The sequence below is a fragment of the Mesoplodon densirostris genome, chromosome 7, assembly GCF_025265405.1.
Source record: "Mesoplodon densirostris isolate mMesDen1 chromosome 7, mMesDen1 primary haplotype, whole genome shotgun sequence".
In the NCBI taxonomy this organism is placed as follows: Eukaryota; Metazoa; Chordata; class Mammalia; order Artiodactyla; family Ziphiidae; genus Mesoplodon; species Mesoplodon densirostris.
In genome coordinates, this window is record NC_082667.1 from 65483695 (window position 1) to 65511580 (window position 27886).

Consider the following 27886-nt stretch of genomic DNA (forward strand, 5'->3'; position numbering starts at 1 on the left):
CTGATAGGTTTTAGCATTTTCATTGATGGAGGTCTAGATTTACTGAGAATCACTGTGAGGTCTAGGTCTAGATTTACTGAGAATCTCAGAATCACCGTGTGCGTGCGTGCGTGCATGTGTTTGTGTTTTCTGTTTTAAAGGGAATAGATAGAATAGTATAATGAACTCTCGTATACCCATCACCCAGCCCCAGGAATCACTGATACCTGGTTAATCCTCCCTGCCTACTTTGAGCTCTCCTGTCTTATCTTGACACAAATCCAGACATTTCATTTTATCTATAAATATTTCAGTAGGCATCCCTAAAAGATAAGGTATTTAAAAAAGAAACCCCACAATGCTGTTAACGTCAGGGGGTCCTGCAGTCTCTTATCTGCATATAGCTTTTGGCAAGGTTGGGGGGTTTGGGTGGGGGGAGGAGATATCTCTGAGTGTCTAAAATTCTATGTAAACTTTTATCTGCACATGCTTGCATGAATTTGACTAGGTATAGTGCCCTGCCTTTGTAGCTCTTCAAAGGGTTCATGATCCACAAAGGGCAAGAACCTTTGATATTCATGTATTCAAGGCCACACATCAGATAATGGAGTAAGCAAGAATATCAAGGAAGAGGTATCAGCTCTTATAAATAAAAGGACAGGAGTTTATATCAGATTTAATCTTTCATAGGGTTACATGATGAAAAAAGGCCATCGACGGAAAAACTGGACTGAACGCTGGTTTGTACTAAAACCCAACATAATTTCTTACTATGTGAGTGAGGATCTGAAAGATAAGAAAGGAGACATTCTCTTGGATGAGAACTGTTGTGTGGAGGTAAGAGTCAACCGTTACCTCTTTCCAGTGCTGCCCCCTGCTGTTCAAGTAGTTTATCTTCCTTCTTCTAGACTCCAGAGCCTTAAAAATAATCTTAAAATTTACATTTCCAAAATAATATAGGCATACAGTAGCCATAGTTTCTGAACCAAAAAATTAGATACCTGACAAAATTTTTTTCTAATGTGAATTTATTTTCTTATACTGGAGAATAAAATATAGGGATTAAGTCTCATTTGTACATTTAAGGGATCATTTCTGGAGTAAAATGGAGTCATAAATAAGAAAATAAAGCAAAAAAAATTCAGTAAGAAAGTGTTTGAAATCATGACTATATCAGAAAACCTGGGCCATTTTGAGTGTAATAAATAAACCAAAAGAAGATGTGAGCATTGCCTTGGAATACTTAGGGTGACTTTCAGAAGTGGCTTAGGGTGACTTTTAGCTGTGACTTTAGTCACAGCTGTTAATACGGTAAATAAGTGAAGTCCTCAAGAACATAAAGTTTTGAGTTTTTAATTTATAGCTGAACTATTGCCACATCTGTATTTGTTGAAGAACATTTAAAATACCTAAGATCTCATTCATAAATGATAATGTGTTTTGATGGATGAAATGGTATGTATTAATGTCTTAGGGTGTGCAGTGCCCAGTAAGGGGTCTTCTTAGATTCAAGTAAACATGGAGACTCACAAGATTACCATAGGCCATACCAGTCTACTTACAAGGATATAGGACAAGAACCACAGCCTGCCAGCAACAATATCCCTGGTGCAAGGAAGGGAGAGATGCATCTGGAGGGTGTGGGAATCACCCTGGGTTAGAAGCCTCATATCCCATAGGAGTCAAGACCTATTGGAACAGTCCATGGGTATATCTTCCAGGGTTCCCTTAAGAGATGTGCTAAGGTACAAGGGTTGCTGTGCTCAGGAAAGCCCAACGCATGGCCCATCAGGTGGTGTTGGTTCTCCCAGTCTAGGTGTAGTACACTAATCCAGGGTCATTTTTACCACAAGTACTGTTGCCTAGGGGGGAGTATTAGTAAATCAGTAATATTCATTTATAGGTACTTCTTATATAAATAATTAAGATTGAACTTAATCTAAATACTTGAAAATAAAATTTTAAAGACTAATTTTGCTTTCTGTCTTAGTCCTTGCCTGACAAAGATGGAAAGAAATGCCTTTTTCTCATAAAATGTTTTGATAAGACCTTTGAAATCAGTGCTTCAGATAAGAAGAAGAAACAAGAGTGGATTCAGGGTAAGGTAATTTTTATTACTTGTCATGATATAACTTGAGAGCTCTTTCAGCTTTGGATCTCATTAAAGATACTTGGCATTGTTTCCTCATTGTCTATAGTTATTTCTATGTGAAACAGTAGCTAGAAGAAAAACAAAGTGAGAGGAGTTCCCAAAATTTTCATCAATTTCATTTGCCTGATGAATTTGTGGGAAAATTATAAACTGGACATTTTAGGTTTTTTTACTCTTACTATTTAAAGAACATGGAATTTCCCCTTTTAAGGACCATAAAGAATTTTAAAGTAGCCATTTTGAGTATTTAGTAATGTGTAAAACAAAAGAGGAATTGTGCAATAGCTTTTGAATACTTCAGGTAATTTTCAAGATCTGTTACTTTCACAAGAAATCACTAGTTTCAAATAATTATCTCAAGAACGCTAACTTCTGATTTAATAACTTTCAAACTAAAGTATTACTCCAAAATTAGTAAAGAATGAAACCCTATTTATGAGATTTTATTTTATTTTATTTATTTTTTTTTTTTTGCGGTATGCGGGCCTCTCACTGTTGTGGCCTCCCCCGTCGCGGAGCACAGGCTCCGGACGCGCAGGCTCAGCGGCCATGGCTCACGGGCCCAGCCGCTCCGCGGCATATGGAATCCTCCCAGACCGGGGCACGAACCCATATCCCCTGCATCGGCAGGCGGACTCTCAACCACTTGCGCCACCAGGGAGGCCCGAGATTTTATTTTTAATCATGAAAGAGGATTCTGAATGTTATATTCTTGAACATAGGTAAAATTGTTTTATTGAAAATTATGGTCATTTTGATGTAGTTTAAGAGTTTGAGGCAAGTGTACCTGGGTCTGAATCCTCTCTCCTGGGCTTCTGGGGTTGAGTTAGGAATTCTGTAGCAGCTTGCTTCTTCTGTGGAATGGGGCAAATAATAGTATCGACCGCTCAGGTTGTTGTGAGGGTTCATAATTAGAAAATGAAGATATAGTTGCACGTTTAAAAAATGACACATCATTGCAGAAATGTTTGTGACAGATTGCAAACAACTGAAATGTCCATTAATTGGGGAGTGGTTGAACAGATTATGGTACAGCTACACAGTGGAGAATTGTGCAGTACTGTGCCGTATGTACTGATATGGAAAGCTCTCCAAGTCTCTGAAGAGTGTGTTATGCCAACATTGTGTCAACAGAAGATGGAGAACGTATATACATGTTTATTTGTATATGCTAAAAGTATCTCAGGAAAGATGCACAGAAACTGTTAGCATTAGTTGCTAGTGAAGTGGAGAACTCAGTACTGGGGGATAGGAGTAGGAGCGAGACTTCATCTATGTCCTTTCATGCTTTTGAGTTTGAACAATGTGAAAGTATTAGCTCTTTAAATAATTGAAACAATCAGGAAAGAAATCAGATTTCACATAAAAATTATATAATGCATGTAAAGTGTATATATATAGCAAATATTCAATAAATGGTAGCTGCTCTTATCACCTTGGGAAGGGAGTATATAGGGAGATGGTTTCATAAGGTGTAGATGAGGGGCAGACTAAATACAGCAGGTAGCAAATCAGATACCAGGAACTTTATATCTCAGCCCTTGCTATGTCTTGTTCTTACCTGGCCTTTTGGGAAGTATAGGAAAGGGAGTTGGAAGTGATAGAATTTCCTCAAATGTGTGTGGTATTCCCAAATCAAGATCTGTTTAAGCACAGATAGGCAGTTACAGAACTTTGGAGCTGGAAGGGACTTCAGAGATCATCTCTGTCATGTTAGAGATGAGAAACCCGTGCTGTAAGAGGTTCTGTGACTTGCTCACGGTCACACCACTGCTCCGTGGCAGGATCAGAATTATCCTGGGTCTCTGGTTTTATTCCCACTGTGCCATCTACATGTTAAGGCTTATAAAGAATAAAGGGTATTCCCTGTTTTTTCTCCCATGCCTTTCACAGCCATCCATTCTACCATCCATCTGCTGAAGCTGGGCAGCCCCCCACCACACAAAGAAGCCCGCCAGCGTCGGAAAGAACTCCGGAAGAAGGTGCTGGCTGAGCAGGAGGAGATGGAGCGACAGATGAAGGAGCTCCAGGTGGCAAATGAAAACAAGCAGCAGGAGCTGGAGACCGTGAGGAAGGTAGGCGTGGACGCTGGGCTGGGGGCGGGCTCTCGTTTCACTGCAGAAGCCACAGCGACCTCACTTACTTGGTAGAGCTTTGGTTCTACCAAGACTAGGTTAATACAACCGTAGAGAGATTTTTTTTGGGAACTATGCTCGTAGGAAGTATATCTAGACCACTGAGTGAGATGCCCTGGTTTACCCAGCCCTTGAAAGTTATGAGGGTCTCAGGGTAGCAGGGACATTTCATTGACCAGAAAAGAACATTTATAAGAACAATGAGCACAGTTGAATTTTTTTTTTTTTTTTTTTTGCGGTACGCGGGCCTCTCACTGTTGTGGCCTCTCCCGTTGTGGAGCACAGGCTCCGGATGCGCAGGTCCAGCGGCCATGGCTCACGGGCCCAGCCGCTCCGCGGCATGTGGGATCCTCCCGGACCGGGGCACGAACCTGTGTCCCATGCATTGGCAGGTGGACTCTCAACCACTGCGCCACCAGGGAAGCCCGAGCACAGTTGAATTTTGTCAGAGAAAGATGAGACATTGTATTCCCCTAAGGATGTCAAGGTCACTTTTGGTGAACTGGACAGGATCTGTTGCTTTTTAAGGTTTTCCCCCTTAGCTCCCATCTTCACTCATGAGGATCTTGGAAGACCCTTAGTGTTAGAATTGTGGGGTTTTGCTTATTGTCTGGAGTCACAGATACAGTCTGGGTCAGCTTCTCTTTCCATCTCAGGGCTAGGAGGTCAAGTACCACAGGCTGTATGAGATAGTTGACATTCACTGGGAAACTTTCTTCCTCGGTTGTGTATATCACAATTCTGGGTGTGGTGTTGAGTCCCCAGTGTGTGGTCATGGTCTTTATTTGGGGCGCCTTTGGGTTGATCCTTTATGCCTTGAATCACTGAGCACCTGCTAACCACAAGCTCAGGCATCCTTTTGTGTCCTCCTGTGCAGCACCTATGCCCTGGGATGTGGCATAGTTTAAGGCCCCAAATTCCTGGTGGGGTTCTCCCTTTGCAACCCCTGGAAATGCCACACTCTGTGCTGACTTCCTCTGTTTCTGAAGTTGGTTGTCTATCTTACTGGTGTTTCCTGGTGTGTGATGAATCATTTTTCTCTTGTTGCTTTCAAGATTTTCTTTTTGTCTTTGGTTTTCCACTGTTTTACTATGATGTGTATGTCTGTACGATATGATGTATGTGTTAAACTGTTCGTATTTATCTTAGAGTTCGTTGAACTTACTGGATATGTAGGTTAGTATTTTCCATCAAATTGGGAAAGTTTTCAGTCACTATTTCTTCCAATATTTTTCCTTCTCCTTTCTCTCTTTCCTATCCTTCAGATATTCCTGTTATGTGAATGTTGGTGTACTTAATGGGTGTCTCACATTTCTCTGATGCTGTTTTCTTCTCTGTTCTTCAGATTGCATAATTTCTATCAATCTATCTTTGATAGATTCTTCCTACAGCCCAAATGTATGTGTGAGAACCTCTAGTGAATTTTTCATTTCAGTTATTGTACTTTTCAACTCCAGAATTTCCATTTGGTTCTTTTTTATAATTTCTGTCTCTTTATTGATGTTGTCTGTTTGATGGGATATCATCATATCATCTATGAGTTCCTTAAGCATGGCTTCCTTAGTTCTTGAACATATAATAACTTCTTTGAAGTCTTTGCTAAATCCAGTATCTGGGCCCCTTCAAAGGCAGTTTCTATTGCCTGCTTTTTTCCCTGCGTATGAGTCACACTATTCTCTTTCTTTGCACATCTCATAATTTTTTGTTGAAAACTGGATGTTTTAGATAATACATTGTAGCAACTCTAGATATGGCTTTCACCCCTCCCCCAAAGGCTTGTTATTGTTGTTTGCTCATTTATTTGTTCCATGATTTGGCTGGATTATTTCAGTGGAGTCTGTTTGCCTCATGGTGTGCAGCCTCTGACTGTCCTCCTCCAAAGCACAACCTTGGGCATGCACACAGTGCCTTGGGGGTGACCGAGGTGTCAGCAGGGCTTTTTTTTGGCATTCTTTTGTTTTATACAATTTTTAAAGGTTACACTCCTTTTACAGGTATTACAAAATATTGGCTATATTCCCCGTGTTGTAGAATACATCCTTAAGCCTATCTTACACCCAACAGTTTGTACCTCCCACTTTCCCTACCCCTATCTTGCCCTCCCCCTGTAACCGCTAGTTTATTCTCTATATCTGTGAGCCTGCTTCTTTCTTGTTATATTCACTAGTTTGTTTTATGTTTTAGATTCCACATATAAGTGATATCATACCGTATTTGTCTTTCTTTGTCTGACTTATTTCACTTAGCATAATGTCTTCCAAGTCCATCCATGTTGCTGCAAATGGCAGAATTTAATTATTTTTTATGGCTAAGTAGTATTCCATTGTAGATATATATTCACCACATCTATTTTTTATTCATTCATCTGTTGATAGACACTTAGATTGCTTACGTATCTTGACAATAGTAAATAATGCTGCTGTGAACATTGGGATGCATGTATCTTTTCAGATCAGTGCTTTTGTTTTTCTTGGATAAAAACCCAGGAGTGGGGACTTCCCTGGTGGTCCAGGGGTTAAGAATCCACCTTCCTCGGGCCTCCCTGGTGGCGCAGTGGTTGGGAGTCCGCCTGCCGATGCAGGGGATGCGGGTTCGTGCCCCGGTCTGGGAGGATCCCATATGCCGCGGAGCGGCTGGGCCCGTGAGCCATGGCCGCTGGGCCTGCACGTCCGGAGCCTGTGCTCCGCAACGGGAGGGGCCACGGCAGTGAGAGGCCCGCATACTGCAAAAAGAAAAAAAAAAAAAAAAAAAAAAAAAAGAATCCACCTTCCAGTGCATGGGTTCGATCCTTGGTCAGGGAACTAACCTCCCACATGCTGCAGGGCAACTAAGCCCGTTCACCGCAACTAGAGAGCCCGTGCACTGCAGCTACTGAGCCTGCGTGCTCTGCAGCCCGCAAACCACAACTAGAGAGAAGCCCGCGTGCTGCAACGTAAAGACCCTGCATGCCTCAACAAGGATCCCGTGTGCTGCAACTAAGACCTGACCCAGCCGAATAAATAAACAAACAAACAAATATATATATATATATTAAAACCCAAAAAACCCAGGAGTAGAATTGCTGGGTCTTATGGTAGTTCTGCTTTTTAGTTTTTTGAGGAACCTCCATACAGTTTTCCACAGTGGCTGTACCAGTTTACATTCCCACCAACAGTGTACAAGGTTTTGCGTTGTTTGTTTTTTTGATGTTGAGTTGTATGAGCTGTTTATATATGTTAGATATTAATCCCTTATTGGTCATATCATTTGCAAATATTTTCTCCCATTTGGTAAGTTGTCTTTTCGCTTTGTCAATGGCTTCCTTTGTTGTGCAAAAGCTTTAAAGTTTAATTAGGTCCCATTTGTTTATTTTTGCTTTTATTTCTTTTACTTTAGGAGATAGATTAAAAAATTTTGCTGTGATTTATGTCAAAGAGTATTCTGCCTGTGTTTTCCTCTAGGAGTTTTATAGTATCTGGTCTTACATTTAGGTCTTTAATCTATTTTGAGCTTATTTTTGTATGTGGCAGCAGAGCTCTTTGTCTCCATTTCTGATCTCTGTTAGTCTGTTAGCTCTCTGTTAAGCCGGCTGCCTCTGTTGGTATCACCTCCAGTTGTTCATCTCACAGTGATTGCTCTGTTGTTTTCAACAATGCCCTGGGACCTACCTTGCCCCACAGTCTGATATTTAAATTCTGGCCCACATGTAGTTTTTGAGGCCTGTCTTTGAGACTTGTTCCTACTACACGGGGCCTCTTTGCTGTCTTCCCCTGGCTTCCCCTGTCAGACTTCTAGCTGGCCTGTGGTTTAGTTTGTTAGTCTTGTCGACTGAAAAAAAACACAGCCTAAAATCTGGGACTTTACTGAGGACTCTAGCCAGCCCGGGAGAAAGCTTCTCAGCTCTGAGGAACTGTTCCAAAGAGGTAAGCAGGGAGCCAGGATACAAAGGAGTTTTTGTTGAAAAAAAACAAAACAAAACATGTAGCTACTGCTAATCACAAAAAACAGATATTTCAAGTTAATGATTTTAGTGCTTCTCAATATATGGGAAGATGCAAATCTGAGCTCATTAAAATTATTTCTTAGATATGCATCTTAACTATCTAAGGCCAGTATCCTGTTTTCCTCCATCCTGAATTCCTCTCAGGGTACACTGTTGGGACAGCTGCAGTGGCTGATGGCTTGATGGTGGGCAATATTCTTTGTTTATTGGAATGGCAAGCAACATTTTTTTGTCTGCACCCTCCTGTGAGTTACCTTAGCCCTAGATTGGAAACTGAGGAGAGAGGGAGCCTTATGTTCTTGGTACCATGGCCATGGGGTAGAGCCTCCTTCCACTGCCATGGTTGGGGGAGCAGTAGGCAGAGAGGGGGCTGCACCGTGGCTCACATGCCATAGACTTTCACTGTTCTTGCTGAGATTCAGTTGATTTTCTTGGATAAGTGTTCTCCGTTTGCTGTATGCTTTTAGGATAATTCCCAGAGACTTTAAATGGTTGCTTTTGCTTTTCTTCTAAATGTTGTTTTGCCTGGGAAAGGGTCTGTGGAGTTCCTCATGCACCCTTTGGGAAGTTGAGCTCTGATAAAGTTTTAAGGAATAATGTTAAGATGACAAAACTGTATAGGACAAGCTCAAGAAATAGATTCGAACCTCATGAATGCATTTGCAGGTGAATTTAACTTAATGACTGTACTAAAATTTTCTTGGTAAAATGTTGTTTAGAGTCATTAGGAATCATTCATTTACCTAATTTGTTTTGTATGTTGACTGAGAAAATTGTTGGAGTGGAATTCCAGTGGATCTATAAGTTTTATTCTGTCTTTATTGAACACTGAGAATGTTTGACTTCCTCCATAATGTTTAAGTGTGACCATTTCTCTCCAAATGCACTTCCATTGTAATATTCCCTGCTTTTCTGTGGATGGGTTTTTGGGTAGAAACTAGAAGAAGCAGCATCTCGGGCAGCAGAAGAAGAAAAGAAGCGCCTTCAGACTCAAGTGGAACTACAGGCCAGGTTCAGCACGGAGCTGGAGCGGGAGAAGCTTGTGAGTACCGCATGCCCAGAGGTGCTGCGGCCTTAACTCACAGAGCCAGCCCCGGTCGGCAGAGGGGCAAAGGCCAGCCTGGGTTGGTGGAGGGTGAAGAGCTGGGAGGCTAGAGTGAGATCATCTTGCCAGCTTGGCTCTGCTGCTGACTTGAAGTGGGCTCCTGGGGAAGTTACATGTTTGTTATTCTTTCATTATCGGTTTATTGAGCACCTTCTATATGCCAGGCACCATGCCAAGGATATAAAGGTAAACCTTGCACTCAAGACCCCCAAGTAGAAATTTATGGAATGGGATGATAAGTACTGTGGGTAGGAGGACTAAAGTTCCTGGTTTGCCTGGGACAGTCCCTGCCATCCTGGTACAATTATTAATAGCATCCCTTTCAGCCTTCAGAGTCTTGCCTTGGAAAATAAATAGCTACGGAAAAAGTAAGCATAAGTTCCATGACGTTGCACCTCTGTCATGAGCAAAGTGAGGGTTCTGAAGTCAGGAGAACACATGAATGCTGGTCTGCCCCTCTTGGCAGCTCTGACTCATCATCTGATTAGAGGTTCTCATCCCCAAGAGACCCAAGGTCCAGGTCGCTTCAGGCAGCGAGCTGGTTAATTGGAACACAGGTCTCCCCACATGAGTTGCAGTGTGTGGGAGAGGGCTGGGCCCAGGGCCTATTAAACAGGTGCTGTGACATTCCCTTTAGCACCTTTTTGTTGCTCAGACTTGAAGTGGACGTGTTTGTGTCGCGAGGAGAAGGCCCGTATGACATGGGGGTGCTGCCCTCGCGGCCATAAGATCTGGGTTCGTGTCCTCTGCTCCTGCTGATGAATGAATAACTCGTTTCTCTTCTTCAAATTAGGGGGATAGTCATATGATCCTTCATGACCCTTATGAGGGTGAACTAAGCTAATGCAAGTAAAAGTATCTTATAAACTGCAGAGACGTATGCTAATGCGTATGTTATTGCATTTAGGATGTCCTTGTCTTTTAACTTATAAGGCAGAGATTCAAAGCTCTTTTTGCTAGAATGGAGAAACCATAAATGTGTTAGAACACTAATTAAGTGCTTGAGGTTCCCCGGGGGCCAGAGGTGCCCTAGGGAGGGAGAAAGGACAGGGTGCTGGGCAGCCAGGTAAGTGCAGAAGGGCTCACTGCAGGCCAGTCTTTTCCTTTCCCCCTTATGTTAACCCTTCGGCCGTTCTGACTGGGAAAAGGTTCATTCCCTTTAGAGGAGACTCTTGGTAGAAAGATGGTGATTTTAAGACAGAAAGGAGTTTAAAGAGAAATTATACAGGGAAATATTTTTTTCTTGAGTCTGAAATGTGGAGTGAAAGGGATGAGAAATACACCAGGGCAGGAGAACAGCGTTTAGGGTGTAGTTTGTGTACCCAGGCTCTTTGGTTGTGGTCTTGGGTCTTGGCACTGGTTGTGGTGCTCTTGCTTCCTCAGTCTTTGGGGAGTGAAGGACGGGCCCTGTCCACCCTGATGGGCTGCGGCTGTGGGCTGTGCTGCGGCTTCACTCAGGGTGGTGGTGGAGCGGGAGGCTTTCCCTGAGGGCGAAGTCAACCTGAGTTTAAACATGACTCTTTTATACCATCAGATCAGGCAGCAGATGGAAGAACAGGTTGCCCAGAAATCCTCTGAACTGGAACAGTATTTGCAGCGGGTCCAGGAGCTGGAAGACATGTACCTAAAGCTGCAGGAGGCTCTCGAGGATGAGAGGCAGGCCCGGCAAGATGAAGAGACTGTGCGGAAGCTTCAGGCCAGGTGCCGATCGTCTCATCCTCTGTGCTATATGTGCTTTGCCTGGACTCCTCATACACTTTCTAGGAATGACTAACTCTGCTGGAGAGGGAGGGGTCTCTGACAGATTGGAGAGACCCTGGAGGCTTGGCTGGCTGGGCTATTTATTCCCAGTCTGGGCCGCTGGGAGACCGTTGCTTCTAGGGCTAAAGACAGGCCTCAGCTACCCTCTCCCAGTTTCTAACTTGCTTCCCCATTTGCTTTCTTTAAGATGTCATGTCAGGGGATGCAGCGCTAAAAACTGTTTCCCCAGCTGGTCAGTGCAGGCATATCTTGTGCTTTAAGCTACGCCCCCTGTTTTAGGAGCACTTGTGGGATGAGCTGGGGTACATTTCCCACGGCTGCCATGCCACATGTGGAGCAGCAACAGATGTTCTTTTAATCTTCAGGAGGAAAGAAAAAAGGAGGTTTCTTTGTTATGTGTGTTGCCAAAAATGACTTCAAAAATAAATGAATTAGGTTTTGAAAAGTTTGATTCCATTAAGGAAAAAATTATCTTCCAAATAGAAAATTAAATGCCTAGCACATTGCCTGGCATTTATGGGTCCCACAAGTGTGTGTTCACCATGGTGTTAACCAGGGGATGGGAACCACCACCCTGTTGTCATTGGGCAGTGATGTTAGCACACCATCTACTGCATGGGAAGGTTTGGTCCCATGTGACTTGCAAAGAGAGACATTCTAAGGGACATTAGACATTTTTGAACCTCCTCATCATTTGTGATGTGTCAAGAGTTTATAGACCGCCTTGTGCAGAGAATTCACAGGTGAGATATGTTATATATATTTACTTCTCTGAAGCTTTGAGGGAGGTTAATTATGACACGGCAGAGATTAGATCATAAAGGGAACCAGATAACTCTAGAAATTTATTAAAGTATTAGTATTTCATGTTTATAGAATGAGTGACGTTTTGAGTAAGATCATTTTGGATAATTGATGCCAGTAGTTTTTAACCAGTGGTAAATATCATCATCACCTATAAAGCTTTTAAAAAGTACTCATGGGCTTCCCTGGTGGCGCAGTGGTTGAGAGTCCGCCTGCCGATGCAGGGGACACGGGTTCGTGCCCCGATCCCGGAAGATCCCACATGCCGCGGAGCGGCTGGGCCCGCGAGCCATGGCCGCGGAGCCTGTGTGTCCGGAGCCTGTGCTCCGCAACGGGAGAGGCCACAGCAGTGAGAGGCCCGCGTACAGCAAAAAAAAAAAAAAAAAAAAGTACTCATGTAGGGCCTGTCACAAATTTACTAAATCAAAATAACTGTGGATAGGAGTCCAGGCATGAGTATTGTTATTAAAAAAGCTCTGGCTAGGGAATTCCCTGGCGATCTAGTGGTTAGGACTCCGTGCTTCCACTGCAGGGGACACGGGTTCTATCCCTGGTCAGTGAACTAAGATCCCTGCATGCTGTGCAATGCGGCCAAAAAAAAAAAAAAAGCTCTGGCTAATTATTTTGTACACTCTGATTTAAGTAAATGGCAAAATGGTTTCAACCTTTTTTTTTTTTTTTTCTGTATGTGGGCCTCTCACTGTTGTGGCCTCTTCCATTGCAGAGCACAGGCTCCGGACGCGCAGGCCCAGCGGCCATGGCTCACAGGCCCAGCCGCTTCGCGGCACGTGGGATCCTCCTGGGCCAGGGCACGAACCCGTGTCCCCTGCCTCAGCAGGCGGACTCTCAACCACTGCGCCACCAGGGAAGCCCGGTTTCAACCTTTTAAATGCAAATATAACTACTACATACAGCTCTGCTCCAATAAGCTGATATTACTGCACAAAAACGAACTAGTTTATCTTGGGGTATATAAGGCCATTTTATGAATTTTACTACTCTAAATTGTTTTTCTTTTACCTTAGTTTTTGGAACTTGAAGTGGACAGATTCGCGCCCTCTAGTGGGCATTTTTAAGTGAGGCGAGTCCATCTCTTTGCCGAAGTCACAGGAGGCTGGGCCTGATTCAGAGGGACATTTTGTCAGATTGGTAAAAGGGGCTTTCTCCTTGCTCCCACTCAGGGTAGGCCTTTCTGGGTAGGAAATCAAGGGAAGTCATCGTGGAGTTGAGATAGAAACATTTAAGTCTGGCACTAATGAACTGTAACATAATCTTAGGCTGAGGGTGTATATACGGGGCTTTTTATTTATTTTTTATTTTTGGCTGTGCGTGAGCTTTCTCTAGTTGCGGTGAGCGGGGGCTACTCTTTGTTGCGGTACATGGGCTTCTCATTGCGGTGGCTTCTCTGGTTGCGGAGCACGGGCTCTAGGCGCATGGGCTTTAGTAATTGTGGCACGTGGGCTCAGTAGTTGTGACTCGTGAACTCTAGAGTGCAGCCTCAGTAGTTGTGGAGCACGGACTTAGTTGCTCCGCGGCATGTGGGATCTTCTGGACCAGGGCTGGAACCCGTGTCCCTGCATCGGCAGGCAGATTCTTAACCACTGCGCCACCAGGGAAGCCCTAGAGGGCTTTTTAGTTAGCCTCTGTCCTTTCTTTAAGCAACAGCAAGTCATTCCTGGAACGTTTGGCATCTCATTATTCTTCCAGTGTATGGTGCCTTCTCTGTCAGTGTCTTAAATTTTCCCAGAGATATTTTTTATAGTGAATTGTTTAAATACAAGAACTTTGACTTAAGCCATCTGGATCTTGTTGGGGGTTTTTTTCCCCACTAAAATTGAAGGTGTTTTTTTTTTTTAATGTGTAATCCTGAAGGTTATCTATCCTCTCCTGAATGGGAACTCAGAAGGAAACTGTTCATTTAACATTTGGACAACTCAATTATTGGAAAGTTCTTGAGACGGAGCCATAGTCTGTCCGATTATAACTTCCACCCACTAAATTTTTGTGTCTGTGAGGCCTAGGAGCGTACCTTAGGTCTGTATTCCCAGCAACTAGTACAGTGTATGGCACACAGTAAGTGCCCAAGGAGTCTTTTTTGAACGAATGGAGCCAGGTTCTACTCATGGGGCCATGTGGAACAACAGTCTCTTCCATGAGATAATACTCTTCATGTATTTGAAGGCAGGTTGGCGCTGAGCCCTGGAGTGAGGTCTGGGTTTGATTCCCAGCCCTGGTACTTTCTAGCTGTGTAATTTTAGAAAAGTTAGTTCATTTCTTGGAGTCTTCATTTCCTTATCTATACAATAAGCTCGTAGGGTTGTTCTGAAGGGTAAAGGAGGGGATGCTTGCAAAGAGTTTAGTGTAACGTCTGGATTTGGTAGTCACTCGGAGTATGTTGGTTTCTGTTCCTTTAGCTCATCTGCAGATGGGGAAGATATGCAATGCATAGAATGTCAAATAAGCATTCAAAAAAGGTGTTGACAGGCTGGAATGATGGTTTTAGAGCAAGAAGATAATTTAAAATATCAACAGAACAAGTATAGGATCCAGGATACTTTGCTTAATAGCAGCTCATTTGAAAAGATTCAGGGTTTTACTTCCCTTATATGATTGATTGCCAAGAACCTCATATACTCTCAGGCAGCCTTCATGAAGTATTCGGAGCAAATGAGGTAGTGGTCCCACCATAATAATATGAGCTGATATTTATTCAGCATTTATGACATGGAAGGCACTGTTCTAAGTACCTTACCTGCATTATCACGTTTAATGGATCAGCAAACCTTTGATGGTAGGTATAGTTCCTATTCCTTTTTTATAAATGAAGAAACTGAGTCACAGAGAGTTTCAAGTCTTTAGTCAGGAGTCTTGTTTGTAAACCACAGAAACCAACTTGGGTTAGCTAAAGCAATAAAAGCATTTATTGGAAGGTTCTTGAGAAACTCACCAATTCCACAGAAAGGCAGGTGGCCAGGCCTTGAACACAGGCAGGAACCAAGGGAGACTGAGCAGCCCTGACCAGGCCACAGCAAGAGCCCAGCAAGAGTGCCACTGATGTCGACACCGGCACCGTGGGTCGGTCAGTCAGTTGTCCCCATTGCTTCTGCCATCACTTGACACTAGATGTTGCTGCCACCAAAAGATAAATTCTTCACTGTCTCTGCTCCTTTGTGTCAGTGGCTTCCATCAAGACATCCCTAGACATGTGAAGGGGATTCAGGCTGGGCAGCCTAACCTCCTGCAAATGTCCCTTCCCCTCCAGACGTTCACCACTAGGATGAAGAATCCTTCCGGTCTCATTCACTGTTGTATCCCCTGTGCCTAGAAAAGCACATGGACGGTGTGGAATATATACACACTGAGTGAGTGAGCCCGCTCTGCACTGGTCAGCCCACGTTGGCAGTGTTGTGTTCGCTGCGGATGTCACACTCCGAGGGACGCCTCAGAGGGTACAGATTGGCCCTTGGTGGAACCCTGGGTAGGGGATGGGAGAGCTCATCTTACTTGAGGAAGAACTTCCTAAGAATCAAGGCTGCCAGAAATAAACTGACCCGGTTTGTGAAGCATGGTCCATCACAGAGAACTGGAGAACCACCCTGTAGGATGTTGTAGAGGGAATTCTTACAGTGGTGTGGGACTGGGGATGGGGATTGGGGTAGTCAGATAGGGGCTGTAGAGTCTGTTACGTTACTTCTGCTGTTGTCAGTTTTAGAAGCACATATGCTCTTAGGTAGTCGTGACTGGCCTGCCGTGTGGCTTGTTACCATAATTCTGATGGTCAAGCCGGTAGGGGTGCGTCCTGTCCTGGGCTGGCATCTGACCACATTGTCTACACTTTGGGTACAGGTAGGGCTGCATGTTAATTTATTTATTAAATACCGGCATAGCTGGATATCCTCAGATAGGTAGCCTGTTATTAAAAGATAACATTTTGAAGTCACACAGGCCTGGGTTGAAATCCATTACTTACCTGTGCATCATACTTTTAAGCCCTTTGACTTCATCTGCAGGGATAATAACACCTCGCAGAACTGTGGAGGGTTAGCAGCAGTGAAGGTGAAGAGCCTGACAGGCAGCGCTTCGTTAGTAAATGGTGTTTGCTTACTCGACCTTTTGTCAGCTCCTTCTTCTCTTGCTTTCATTAGTCAGCTTTTTCCTTGGTGATAGGTTTTCGCTAGATAAAAAATGTTTTAATGTTATAGCAACCCGGCAAATTTCAAAACATGGCCCTACCACCTGCCTGCCAGGTGAATGACCTAGTGCAGGTCACTTAACCTTTGTGCCTCACTTTTTTCATCCCTGAACTGAATAATAATAGTACTTAAGTTTATTGGGAGGATTAATTGAGAAAACACACTTCCTTCTTGGCCCGTTAAACCTTCAACGCATGTTACTTTTACTGTCATTTTTTTTTCCATAAAAGGGTGAAACAGCTTGGAGCAGGACTCATGAGTCACCTTAGCCACTTTGTGAATCTAGTTTCCCTCTTGTGAAATGAGCGGTGGGTTAGATGACCCCCAGGCTTCTCTGTGGCCCTGGCGTGCTCCGTCATCTGCTGGGTCAGGGGCGGTGACCGGGCGGGTCTGACGCCGAGCTCGCATCGCAGGTTGCTGGAGGAAGAGTCGTCCAAGAGGGCCGAGCTGGAGAAGTGGCACTTGGAGCAGCAGCAGGCCATTCGCACCACGGAGGCGGAGAAGCAGGAGCTGGAGAACCAGCGCGCCGTCAAAGAGCAGGCCCTCCAGGAAGCCGTGGAGCAGCTGCAACAGCTCGAGCTTGAGCGGAAGCAAGCACTTGAGCAGTACGAGGTCATTAAACCCAGCCCTACAAACACGTGCATTTAAATATTCTTAAACATTTAAAACAACAGGATATTTGCTTTACTGTAAGAAGCGGTGTAAGAATTGAGTTTAGCTGTAGGTAGGAATTTTTTTACAGGCGATGGGGCGTAACAGTTGGAGTCCAATCAAGAGACTGAAACTACACGGGCAATATGAACAGGGAAGGTTTAATATAAACGACCATTAACTCTAACAGGGGATTAGCTCCTGAGCAGCAAAGAAAACTCTGAGCTGCAGGAAGGGCAGACACAGGAAGCAGCCACTGCCTCTAGGGCTGAGGCAGAGAGCCCAGGGGAGGAACACATCCTCTTTGCTCCCTTAGCCCAGTGCTGTGATCCAGTCCTTCTTGGAGAGGGCATGGCCTTCGCCCACTGGGTGGCAGAAAAGCTCAGCGAGGTGCTGAGACTGGGAAGCCACCCTCTGGGGCGCTGGTGGAAGCTGCCCACAGCGGAGGTGCCGCTAAAACCCACTGGTGTGAGCACCATGGGTGTCCCACTTGCCGCAGGAGCTGCTGCGCAGAGCACAGTGGAGCCTCCTCCAGTGTCCCGCCAGCCCCTCCACTAACGAAACTTAAGTGGTGCCAGCTGGCGAGGGAACGTTAGCCTAACAGCACAGGCAAGACAGCGAGGGGTGGATTTGGAGCCGAGAGGCAGTAAGCCGTAACTGGCACACAAGGATCTTATATATTCATCTATAATTAGGTCCTCTGTGTGACCTCGGGCAGGTTACTTAACTGCTCTGAATCCTAGTTTCCACATCTGTAAAATGGGATAATAATATTTCGTGCTTCTTATGGCTGTGACGATTTAATGAGATAATCCACTAGTGTATAGTAAGTGCCTAATCATTGTTATTTGACTCTTAAACTACCTGTGTGTTTGCATAGTCTAAAATCTGCTTTTGTTCCAGGGAGTTAAAAAGAAGCTGGAGATGGCAACTAACAAGACCAAGAGCTGGAAGGACAGAGTGGCCCAGCATGAAGGGTTAATTCGATTGATAGAACCAGGTAACACACTCTTTGAAGTAATCAGATATTTAGTCAATTTATTTTTCTGTTTTATTTGTGTACTTGAATTGTGCTAAAAAAAAAACCCCAAAAAACAAAAAACAAACTTCCTCAAAAAACAAACAAATATATAGAAACCCAGTGGTTTACAGTAAATTTCTCTTGAATAATCACTTGCCCTCTGATAGATAAGAGGCCCTGGTTAATCCCCTTCGTATACATCTTCTAGTTGTTTTGGCTGGTATAACCTTTATGGATGTTCCTCAGAGAAGAAATAACGTAGAAAAGTTACTCCTTTGTCTGTGGAAAAATGATAATGTTAATTGAAGAATATAAGACTTCCTATGTTTAATGCATGTTTGTCTCTTAGGTTCAAAAAACCCTCATCTGATCACTAACTGGGGCCCTGCAGCTTTCACCCAGGCAGAACTTGAAGAGAGAGAGAAGAGCTGGAAAGGAAAGAAGGCCACGGAGTGAGCAGAAGTCATGTCAGTTATGTAGGTTCTGAGTATAACTGGAAAGCTTTATGCTAAAGACAAAAGGACCTGGCTTTGCTGCTTCTAACTCTTCTTCTTTCAATGCCTCCTGGTCAGTATACTAAGGAAGCCTTCTTCCTTATCTGCCTGTAAAGAAGGGCTTACCTGAAAAGAAAAAAAAAGTCAGCATCGTCAAGCTCTTTATTTACCCTTTCTCTGAAAACTTCAGCTTCTGAAAGTTCCCGTTAGCTCCCTCAGATTGCCGGTGGGGCCGGCACTCGGACAGCGCAGCGGCGCCCTCATCGACCCGCGGCGTGTGGCTGGCAGCGAGCGGCGCTCAGCTCACCAGCTACCAGAACCTCTGCGGGCCGGGCCGTTGTTCTTTCTCCTCCGAGTGCTTGTTCCTAACCTAGATGGGCCTGTCTGCTCGCCGTGGCCCGCGGTTGACGTGGACTGCCTGTGACCACGGCTGCTCTACTGGAGAAGGCGTTTCTCCCGCATGTGGTCCTCGCTCTGACCAAGCGGTTGCCGTCCGTGTCTCTGGTTGTGCAGGTTCATGCAGTGTGACCGGTTGGCATCCTGCCCCCAGCGGCACTATCTCAAGGAGGCAGAAGTCTTTCAGACAATGCTTTGGCTGAGATAGATACTTACGAGTCAAGGACAGCACAGAGATGAACTAAGTAAATCCCGTTTGGAATGATGTTCTGATACTAACTGAATTCCTCCTAATATTTAAAATGGTTTCAACTGTCCAAGTGCCGGCAGACCCCTTGGTTTTACTTTTGTAGTTACTGTACAGAACATTTCAGGTGTCTGTGAATGCTTGTCCTAATCAGACCTTTTCCTTGATAAATAGGGATATGATCATTTCTAGGAATCATTCATGAAAAAAGTTTTAAAATGTATTTTTGTGATGTGCTATGTTGAGAGGGAACAAAGTATTTATAATTTTCAAACATTCTTACCTAAATATTGTACAATGTAATATGCTGAACTTAATTTTTTTGCTAATTTTCTAAGATACATTAAAAGTGTTTTGTATGGTTTTTGTTTTAGTAAAATGGAATCAGTAAGAAAATAAAAAAATACCAGAAGAGCATACATTTTCAACTGTCTGATTTGATAGGACAGGAGGGTAAGGTTGTGTGTGTGTGTGCATGTTTTCATATAATGAAATGAACTTGGATTTAGGGACACTTCCTGAAAACACTGGGTTTGCAGTTGGGAGCCCCCAAACCAGTGCTATCACGAAGTTAGCTATGGCCTCAAGTTTGGCATTTGAGTCACTCATGTGGGAAACCGTGGTGGATGTGTCAGCTCACAAACGGGAACTTACAAAGATGATTTCTCCCTCATTGTTGCTGTGCCCTCCAAATCCTCTTACCTCTGCTTTCCCGAATTTTCTTTTTATGCCTCTCAGTTTTTCTTTCAGTTTTACCAGAGTAAACAGTGTGGTTTTTTTGTTTTGGTTTTACACAGTTGCCAAGATTAAAACGCCTCTTGTGGATTAAGCAGGCCCACTCAGTCCAGCGTGATTGTCTTGGAAAACTGATCATTTCCTTCTAGAGGAGAGAACACACTGGTTGGTGTTTTTTTAACTTTTATTTTGGGCTGCGTCGGGTCTTAGTTGCAGCATGCGGGATCTTCGTTGTGGTGCTCGGGCTCGTTGCTAGATGCAGCTCGCGGGCTTCTCTCTAGTTGTAGCGTGCGGGTTTTTTCTCTCCTCTAGTTGTGGTGCGCAGGCTCCAGGGTGCGTGGGCCCTGTAGTTTGCAGCACACAGGCTCTCTAGTTGAGGTGCGTGAGCTCAGTAGTTGTGGCACGCGGGCTTAGTTGCCCCGCAGTATGTGGGATCATAGTTCCTTGACCAGGGGTCAAACCCGTGTCCCCTGCATTGGAAGGCAGATTCTTTACCACTGGACCACCAGGGAAGTCCCTAACTTCTTTCTCTACTGCAGTGGTTCTCAACCAGGGATGATACTCCCTGAACCCCCCAAGCAGAAATCTGGAGGGGCAGTGTCAGGAGACATTTTAGTTGTCACTACTGGGTTTGTTACTGGCCTCTACAGGGTAGAGGCCAGAGATGCTGCTAAACATCCTGCAGTTCACGGGGCGGTCCCTGTAACAAAGACTTACGTGGCCTAAGATGTGACTAGTGCTGAGGTTGAGAAAACCTTCTCTGCAGAAAGGCAAGATCTAGGTTCGGAGCACAACCGTCTCTTGGAGTCAGGGTTTCCCCAGGAGGAGCACCAGGAGTGACCTCTTTGGTGTAAATGGGGCACATGTCGGGGGAGAGTGGCCGTGTGCTCTGTGAGCAGGCAGAGAGCAGAGGGCGGGAGCCTTGGCTCACCCGGTGCGGGCCGTTGTGCTTCAGGAACTCTGTAAATGCCTTTTCAGCATAGGTGCAAAGGAAATGGCTTTGGATATGCTTTAAAGTCTCCCTGGGATGCAGGTTGCTGAGGCATGAAATGTCAAGCTGCCATGACCTTGATTTCTTCATGTGAGTGGCTAAGCACGAGGAGGGGCTGTCGGAACCATTCAGCAGCTGGTGAGAGATGAGTGTTCAGATTTACGGCCTGGCTGGTGATGTACCTCACAGAGCTCTGGTGCCTGTTACACTTGGCAAAGCCTCCGTCGTGCCTTCAGGGTTGTGCCAGCAAGGCACAGCTGCCCTAGTGGAGCAGGGATCAGGTGACGCCAGGCCACGGGAAGTGGGGAAGAGGCGTGGCCCAGCTGTTACCAGTTCATAGTAGGGGCTCAACATTTACTGAAAGAATCAAGTCTTGGGAATACTTTAAGGTCTGTCTGTTTCTTTTCTCTTGCTCTCTCTCTACTTCCTTCCTTATTTTTATATTCATTTTGAGACCTGTAAAAGTCACCCCTCAACTTTAGGAAGCCATATGGTGATCTCTACTCAAGCTAAAGACAACACCTACCCTATGGGCCAGCGGTTCCCCCAAGGGAAACGAGGCACGTGTCCACAAGAAGGCCCTGCAAGGAGGTTCACAGCAGCTTCATTCAGGATGACCCAAACCAGCAACAACCAAAGCACTCATCAGCAGAGAACGGATCAATGAAGGTGGCATATTCAGACCAAGGAGACCATACTTTATTTAAAAATAGCATCACTGAGAGATGCAGCAACATGGATGAATCTCACAGACATTATGTTGAGCAAAGAAGCCAAACACAGAGAAAATACTGTTTGATTCCATTTATATTAATTTCCAGAACCGGCAGAGCTAATCTGTGGATTTTGAAGTCAGAATTGTGGTTAGCTGGGGGTGGGAAGGGTGGTTATTGACTGGAAACAAGTGAACCTTCTGGGATGCTGGAAATGGGTAGCGGTTACATAAGTAAAATATATCAACTTTACACTCAAGATTTGTAGTTTGCTCTTTGTAACTAGTGCCTCTAGAATGCTGGACTGGCTAGTCCCTAGGGGTCAGCTGGTCCAAAGCCCTCAACTTTGCAGAGAAGGACCTGGAAGGGGATGGGCCAAATCTACCCCTCTTCCAGGATGTGGTTCATGACAGCATCTGCCCCCTGCTGGGTCCTTTAAATACAGTTGATGTCACACGTTTTTAATCTGTTTTTTCTGTCTCCCATCACGCAGCTGGTTGTGTGTCCCTGCTTCACCCCTCAGGAGTGGCCCTGACCCCTCCTAGTCGTGTGCTCAGCTTCCATTGACCTTTCTGAGGTTGCTGAGTCTCTGGCCTTGAGTAGTGGGTGAATCTGTGGTGGACTAAATTCCATCCAGGGCTCGCCTCAGATTCCTTTTCCACCTCTACCACGTAGATGCAGCACACTGACTCTCAGGGCTGTGCACCCACAGGAATGAAGGCCTTCCTCACTGTTTATGTCCACCTCCTCAACAGCAGTCCTCAGGGCCCGGCTGAGGGCCAGGGGGACGTGATGAGTGGGAGAGGGAAGCTCTGTCTAGCAACCCCCATTCTGTTCAGCCCTGAGCCCCGCAGCCGGCCCTTCTTCCCCATCTGAATCTCTCATTTCCTGTCCCGTATCACCCAGCCTCTTCCCCTTAACCAACACTCTCTGCTTTGACCAGCAGCCCACAATGGGTCTCTTAATTACAATGTGTCTTGGTGTGTTCCTCTTTGGGTTCATCCTGTATGGGACTCTCTGTGCCTCCTGGACTTGGGTGATTGTTTCCTTTCCCAGGTTAGGGAAGTTTTCAGCTATGATCTCTTCAAATATTTTCTCAGGCCCTTTCTCTCCTCTTCTCCTTCTGGGACCTCTATAATGTGAATATTAGTGCATTGGATGTTGTTCCAGAGATCTCCTAGACTGTCCTCATTTCTTGTCATTCTTTTTTTGTCCTGTAGCAGTGATTTCCATTACTCTTGTCTTCCAGCTCACTGATCCGTTCCCCTGTATCATTGAGTCTACTGTTGATTCCTTCTAGTGTATTTTTCATTTCAGTGATTGTATTCTTCATCTCTGGTTGTTCTTTATATTTTCTAACTCTTTATTAAAAGCTTCTAATTTCCCGCTCTGTGTATCCATTCTCCTCCCGAGTTCTTTGACCACCTTTACGATCGTTACTCTGAACTCTTTTTTTCGGGTAAACTGCCTCTACCCCCACTTAGTTCTTCTGGGGTTTCATCTTGTTCCTTCATCCCTAGAGGCCCCAGGGCTAGGGCTGGCTCACTGGTGGGCAGAGTCAGGGTCCCGAAGACTCTCGGTCTGTTGCCCACCCACTGGCAGGTGAAGCCAGGGCCTGGGGTTAGTGCTGGACTATAGGCAGGCAGAGCTGGTTCCTGGAGTCTGGCTGCAGGACCCAGGCATCCTGGAGCTTGCTTTAAATCATTTGCTGGGCAGGGGGTGGTTCCTGACACACCTGGGTATGAGGTTCAGGGTGTCCCGAAGGTTGCATTCGTCTGCAACGGGACGAACAGACGAGTGGACAAGTGGACAGGGCCAGCCAGGCCCCAGCTAGGGAATTGTAGTTTTCTTCCCCCTGGTGGGTAGAGCTGGGGTTTGGCCCTCTGGTGGGCAGGGCCTTGTCTAGGGCTGCGTCTAAAGGCAGCTGTGGGCTCTTCAGTCTTTTAGGCAGCCTGTCTTTAGAAGGCTGGGGCTGTGTCCTCGCCCAGTTAGTTGCTTGGCCTGAGGCGTCCCAGCGCCGGCACCTGCAGGCTGTTGGGCTAATGAGCTGGAGGAAGACTTTCAAAATGGCGCCCGCCAGCAGCGGCGTCCACGCCGCAGAAGTAGCTCCTAAGAAAAGCTGCTGCCAGTGACTTCGTGCCCAGGGCGAGCTGCAGCCATGCCCCCTGCCTCTCCGGGAGACTCTCCAAGACCGGCAGGTAGGTCTGGCCTAGGCTCCTATCAAATTATTGCTTTTGCCCAGGTGTGCGTGGGATTTTGTGTGCGCCCTCTAAGAGTGGAGTCTCTCTTTTCCCCGGTCCTGAGGGGCTCCTGCTAACTGCCTGGAGCACTGGCCTTCAATGCCAAATGATCTGGGGGTCGTCTTCCTGGTGCTGGACCCCCGCCTGGGTTGGGGGCCTGACGTGGGGCTCAGAACTCTCGCTCCTGTGGGAGGAACTCTGCACTATAATTATTCTCCAGTCTGAGGGTCGCCCACCCGGGGGTAATAGGGTTTGATTATATCGCGAGCCTGTCCCTCCTACCTGTCTCATTTTGGTTCCTTCTGTTACCGAATTAAGTCGTATGGACCCTACTTGGGCCCTTTGGCCCAACTGAGTCTCTCTGCCTTGGTGGGGTAGAGTTCTTTTTCCTTCTGGGTTCAAGCAGCCGATAATGAAACCAAAGCTGAAATTGACATAGCATAGGCTTACCCGGTGGCCAGAGAATGGAGAAGCAGGAACTAAGATCAACTTCTCCCACCTGGCGGGAGGGAGTTAATTTTAAAGAGTAAAGACAAAGCGAGGAGGAGCGAGGCTTACTATGTGGAAGCCTATGCATCAGTCTGCGGGGAAGGGGCAGGGCTTTTTCTGAGGGAGTGGGGTCCCATCCCCTTTTTATCCTTTTTTGGTCCTTAATATCTGGTCTTGGCTGCTGGTAGGTGTGTTATTTAACATGCTAATGTAGTAAAATCAATGTGTAATGAGACTTGGGGTCTGTTGGAGGTCAGATTCATCGCCATCTTGGCCCCGGCTGGTTCTATCTGGGTTTTTCTTCTTTTTTTTTAAAGCATTAAAAATCTGCTTTTCTTATTCAGTAAAGTTTTACCAGAAGGCTGATTAAAAACTAATCTTTTGAAATGTCACCAAAATAAAATCCTTGATAGATACAACACAACTTAGTCTATCATTAAAATATATTCTTAACAGAATAAAAGCCTAGAATCAGAACATTGGTTGAAAACATAGAAGCTCTACAGAGGCGGTAAATTAGGAGCTAGTCACATTTTAAATTTGCCGTCAGTGTTTCCTTGTTGAAGCCCAGAAGATAGAGCAAATTGAACAAATGTTATAAGTTAACACCGTGTTTTTTTTTTTTTTTTTTTTTTTACCAGATTCTGGAAGAGTAGGGTTAAATGAGGAGAGCTTTTAGATTATAAACTTAAATATCCACTTTTGCTGGTTTTTCTTTTTTGTGTGAGTAGTTTCATTTCTCATCTCTGGACCCTTTAAAGATTTATGTTCACTCCTGCTAAAGGGTATGGGGGGCGTTGGTAGGCTGTGAGCAGGGACGCTCCTGCTAAAGGTGTGTGTTGATGGGTTTTGAGCAAAGACTTGGAGCAGCTCTGGCAACACTCTTTTATGTCTTTAGTTGTGGAAGATCTTTTCTGGTAGGTTCCGGTCTTTTTCACCGATGGTTGTCCTGCAGATAGTTGTAATTTTTTTTTTTTTTTTTTTTTTTTGCGGTATGTGGGCCTCTCACTGTTGTGGCCTCTCCCGTTGCGGAGCACAGGCTCCGGATGTGCAGGCTCAGTGGCCATGGCTTACGGGCCCAGCCACTCCGCGGCATGTGGGATCTTCCCAGACCGGGGCATGAACCCATGTCCCCTGCATCGGCAAGCGGACTCTCAACCATTGCGCCACCAGGGAAGCCCGATAGTTGTAATTTTGGTGTGCTTGTGAGAGGAGGTGAGCTCTGGGTTCTCCTGCAGCGTCTTGGCCGCTCACTCACACGGTGGGTCTCTGAGAGCAGCCTCCCTGGGGTCCTATCTTCCCTGTCTTCTCTCCTCTGCTCTCAAAGTCTCTACCCCTCCTATGGGTCAGCCAGGACCATCCGGGGCTGGTTCCCCTGGGAAGATGCACTGTTAAGCCCACAGGCTGGTTTCAGGGGTGCCGAGACTGCGGTCGCCTCCATGCCCACCTGTCCCGCAGCCCCTCCGGAGCCCAGGCCCCACCCCCCCACGCACTGCCCCATGCTGCCGACTGGGCTCTGTTCCCATGTGGAGGCCATTCGTGCCTGAAATATTTGTTCACAAGGGACATGCAGGGAATCCAAAAAACGTAGAAGATTTCATCCCCAAGTCCCAAGGCCCTGTTCTCCTCACAGCACAATTAGCTGTAAGATAAAGGGACAGTGTGAATGGCTTCTTTCTACAGTGGCTGCCCTCACAGGCTGAGATTCTAACTGGTCACTGCTTGGCTTTCAAAAGTACTGAGTTGGAAAGAACCTGGATTTCAGAGTGACGCAGACCTGGGTCCTACTCATGGTTCTGCCTTGTGGTGTCACCTTGGGTGAGCTGGGTTCAGAGTCTCCGTTCTCAGAGGGAATGTGTCCTTCTAAGGATGTCACACATGGAGGCACACCTGTCCCTCATCGGTGAGGGAATGCGTAAGCGGCTCAGGTTTCTTCACTTCGCAGAGACGTACTCCCTGCTGATGTGTTGTCTCAGTGCATTTCGTTAGAGTCTTGTGGTGAGGGGTTTCCATCTTGGCCGGGGCAGGTCCCCCAATGGGGATTTTGCCGGCGGACTGGTAAGCTCTGAGGAAATCCCACAGGTGACTGAGGTAGGTCAGTCATGGGGGCTACACTTCCACGGGCAGGTGTCACTTGTGAGTGAATAAGTGAGGGCCTAGAGTGAAGGCTCCTCCCAGCCAGGCTCCCACTTACCCAGTCACACCAGCTGCTTGGAGGGCCCCAGCAGGCTGCAAAGTGGATCTCAAGGGCCTGGGATGGCCACCTCCCAGGAGACCCCAAAGGACCCCAGGCTCTGCTTTCCCCTCAGAGATCTTGTGTCTTCCTTGTGGCCACTTCAGCTTTTCTCTGTGGTGGCCAGAGCTGTTCTCCACCGTACCTTCTGGGGCCTCACCCAGCGTTCTTGCTGATTCCCCCTCAGCACCAGTGGGGTACGGCTCGCACCGGTGCTTCAGCTCTGATGAACTCTCCCAAAGGCAAGCCCAGTGCTTGGGAAGGGCAGGCAGCCTCCTTGTAAATGTTGGCTTGTTAATAGCCCCTTTCTGAAATAAATTCCTGGTCTCAAATATGTCCCCAATACAGTCCCCCTGGGCACCATCAGCGCTTGATTGACCCGCCCTACAACTCTCCTCTCATTGGTGGCTTTTACCCCACTCTATCCTGAGGTTGGGGACACGTTTCCCTTTCTTCTTAAAGAAAGTTAATCCCAGCAAACGCGGAGGGTGGACCATCAACTCCAATGACGCAAGTCCTAGTTTCCTTTCTTCCAGCCAACCCTGGGAGACTTCATGCCAATGGAGACGCTAGAAAACCCAGAACTTCCAGAATTCCCTTGGCTGGACAGGCTCCATGTGATTTTAAAAAAGCAGTAATGTTTGTAAGATTTTTTCTTATCACAAGGTAACACCCACACAATGTGGAAAATGGACAGGGATGCAAAGAGAACAAAATCCTGCGCTCTAACCCGCCCCGCAAAGACAACCCCACACCCAGAGCCACCGGACCAGGTCCTCCAGCGGACCAGGTTCTCGAGTGGCCCCGACCCGGAGGCAGGGAAAGGTCCCCGCTTTGTGGGGAAAAACCCTCGTGCGGGGCGCGGGGCCGCCAGGGGGCAGGCGTGTGCCGCGGACCCGGGTCCCGCCTGGACCAGGCGCTCTGCTCCGCGGCTCCCGCGGGCTCGGGCCAGGCGTCCGGCGGGGGCGGGGCGGTGGCCCCACCGGGAGCGAGCCCTGCCGTCAGCTCATTTTATCCTCAACAACCCGGAAGCTTGGCGCTGCTTTCCTATTTTACCGATGAGGAAGGTGAGGCTCAGAGTTAGGCAGTTGCCCAAGGGGACACAGGTCACGAGGGATCTGGGGCAAAACCCAGGTGTCCCGACTCCAGGGCCGCTCCCAGCCATTCCCAGCACGTGCGTGTGCGGGCAGGTTCAGGCCGGCCTGGGGGCCACGTGGGGCGAGTGTGGGAGCCCCCGTTCCCGCTCAGCCCCTGGGGATTTCCTCTTGGGGGCCTAAGGAGGGCCCTGCTGGCGCCCGGAGGCATGTTGATCATGCCTCGCCCCCCGGGGCACACAGCCCGGGGCCCTGTTTCTGTAGGCGCCTCGGAAAGGGGGCAGCCCTCGGCCCTGTGCGGGCGCGCTTGGCTGGAGGCTGCCGGCAGGGGTGAGAGTGGGTGAGGAGGGAGGCGGAGCAGCCAACAGGCAGGGGCCTGTTTCCTGCCTGGCCTGACCCTGGCTGTCCCCAGGGAGGCCCCAGCAAACTAAGCAAGGTCATCCAGGGCGAAATTCCAGCCTGCGCCCTGAG

At 46.6% G+C, this 27886-nt stretch overlaps 1 protein-coding gene across 1 annotated transcript in view; it reads left to right on the top strand.

Moving 5' to 3' along the window:
- Positions 1–19297, top strand: part of SWAP70 (switching B cell complex subunit SWAP70) — an 81310-nt gene extending 62013 nt beyond the window's left edge. Inside the window, exons 5-12 of the mRNA XM_060104433.1 lie at positions 670–816; positions 1970–2078; positions 4025–4206; positions 9183–9290; positions 10888–11054; positions 16525–16723; positions 17666–17762; positions 18133–19297. Coding sequence (XP_059960416.1) covers positions 670–816; positions 1970–2078; positions 4025–4206; positions 9183–9290; positions 10888–11054; positions 16525–16723; positions 17666–17762; positions 18133–18239 — 1116 coding nt within the window. The 3' untranslated portion in view covers positions 18240–19297. The remainder of the gene's footprint in view (positions 1–669; positions 817–1969; positions 2079–4024; positions 4207–9182; positions 9291–10887; positions 11055–16524; positions 16724–17665; positions 17763–18132) is intronic.
- The last annotated feature ends 8589 nt before the right edge of the window (positions 19298–27886 follow it).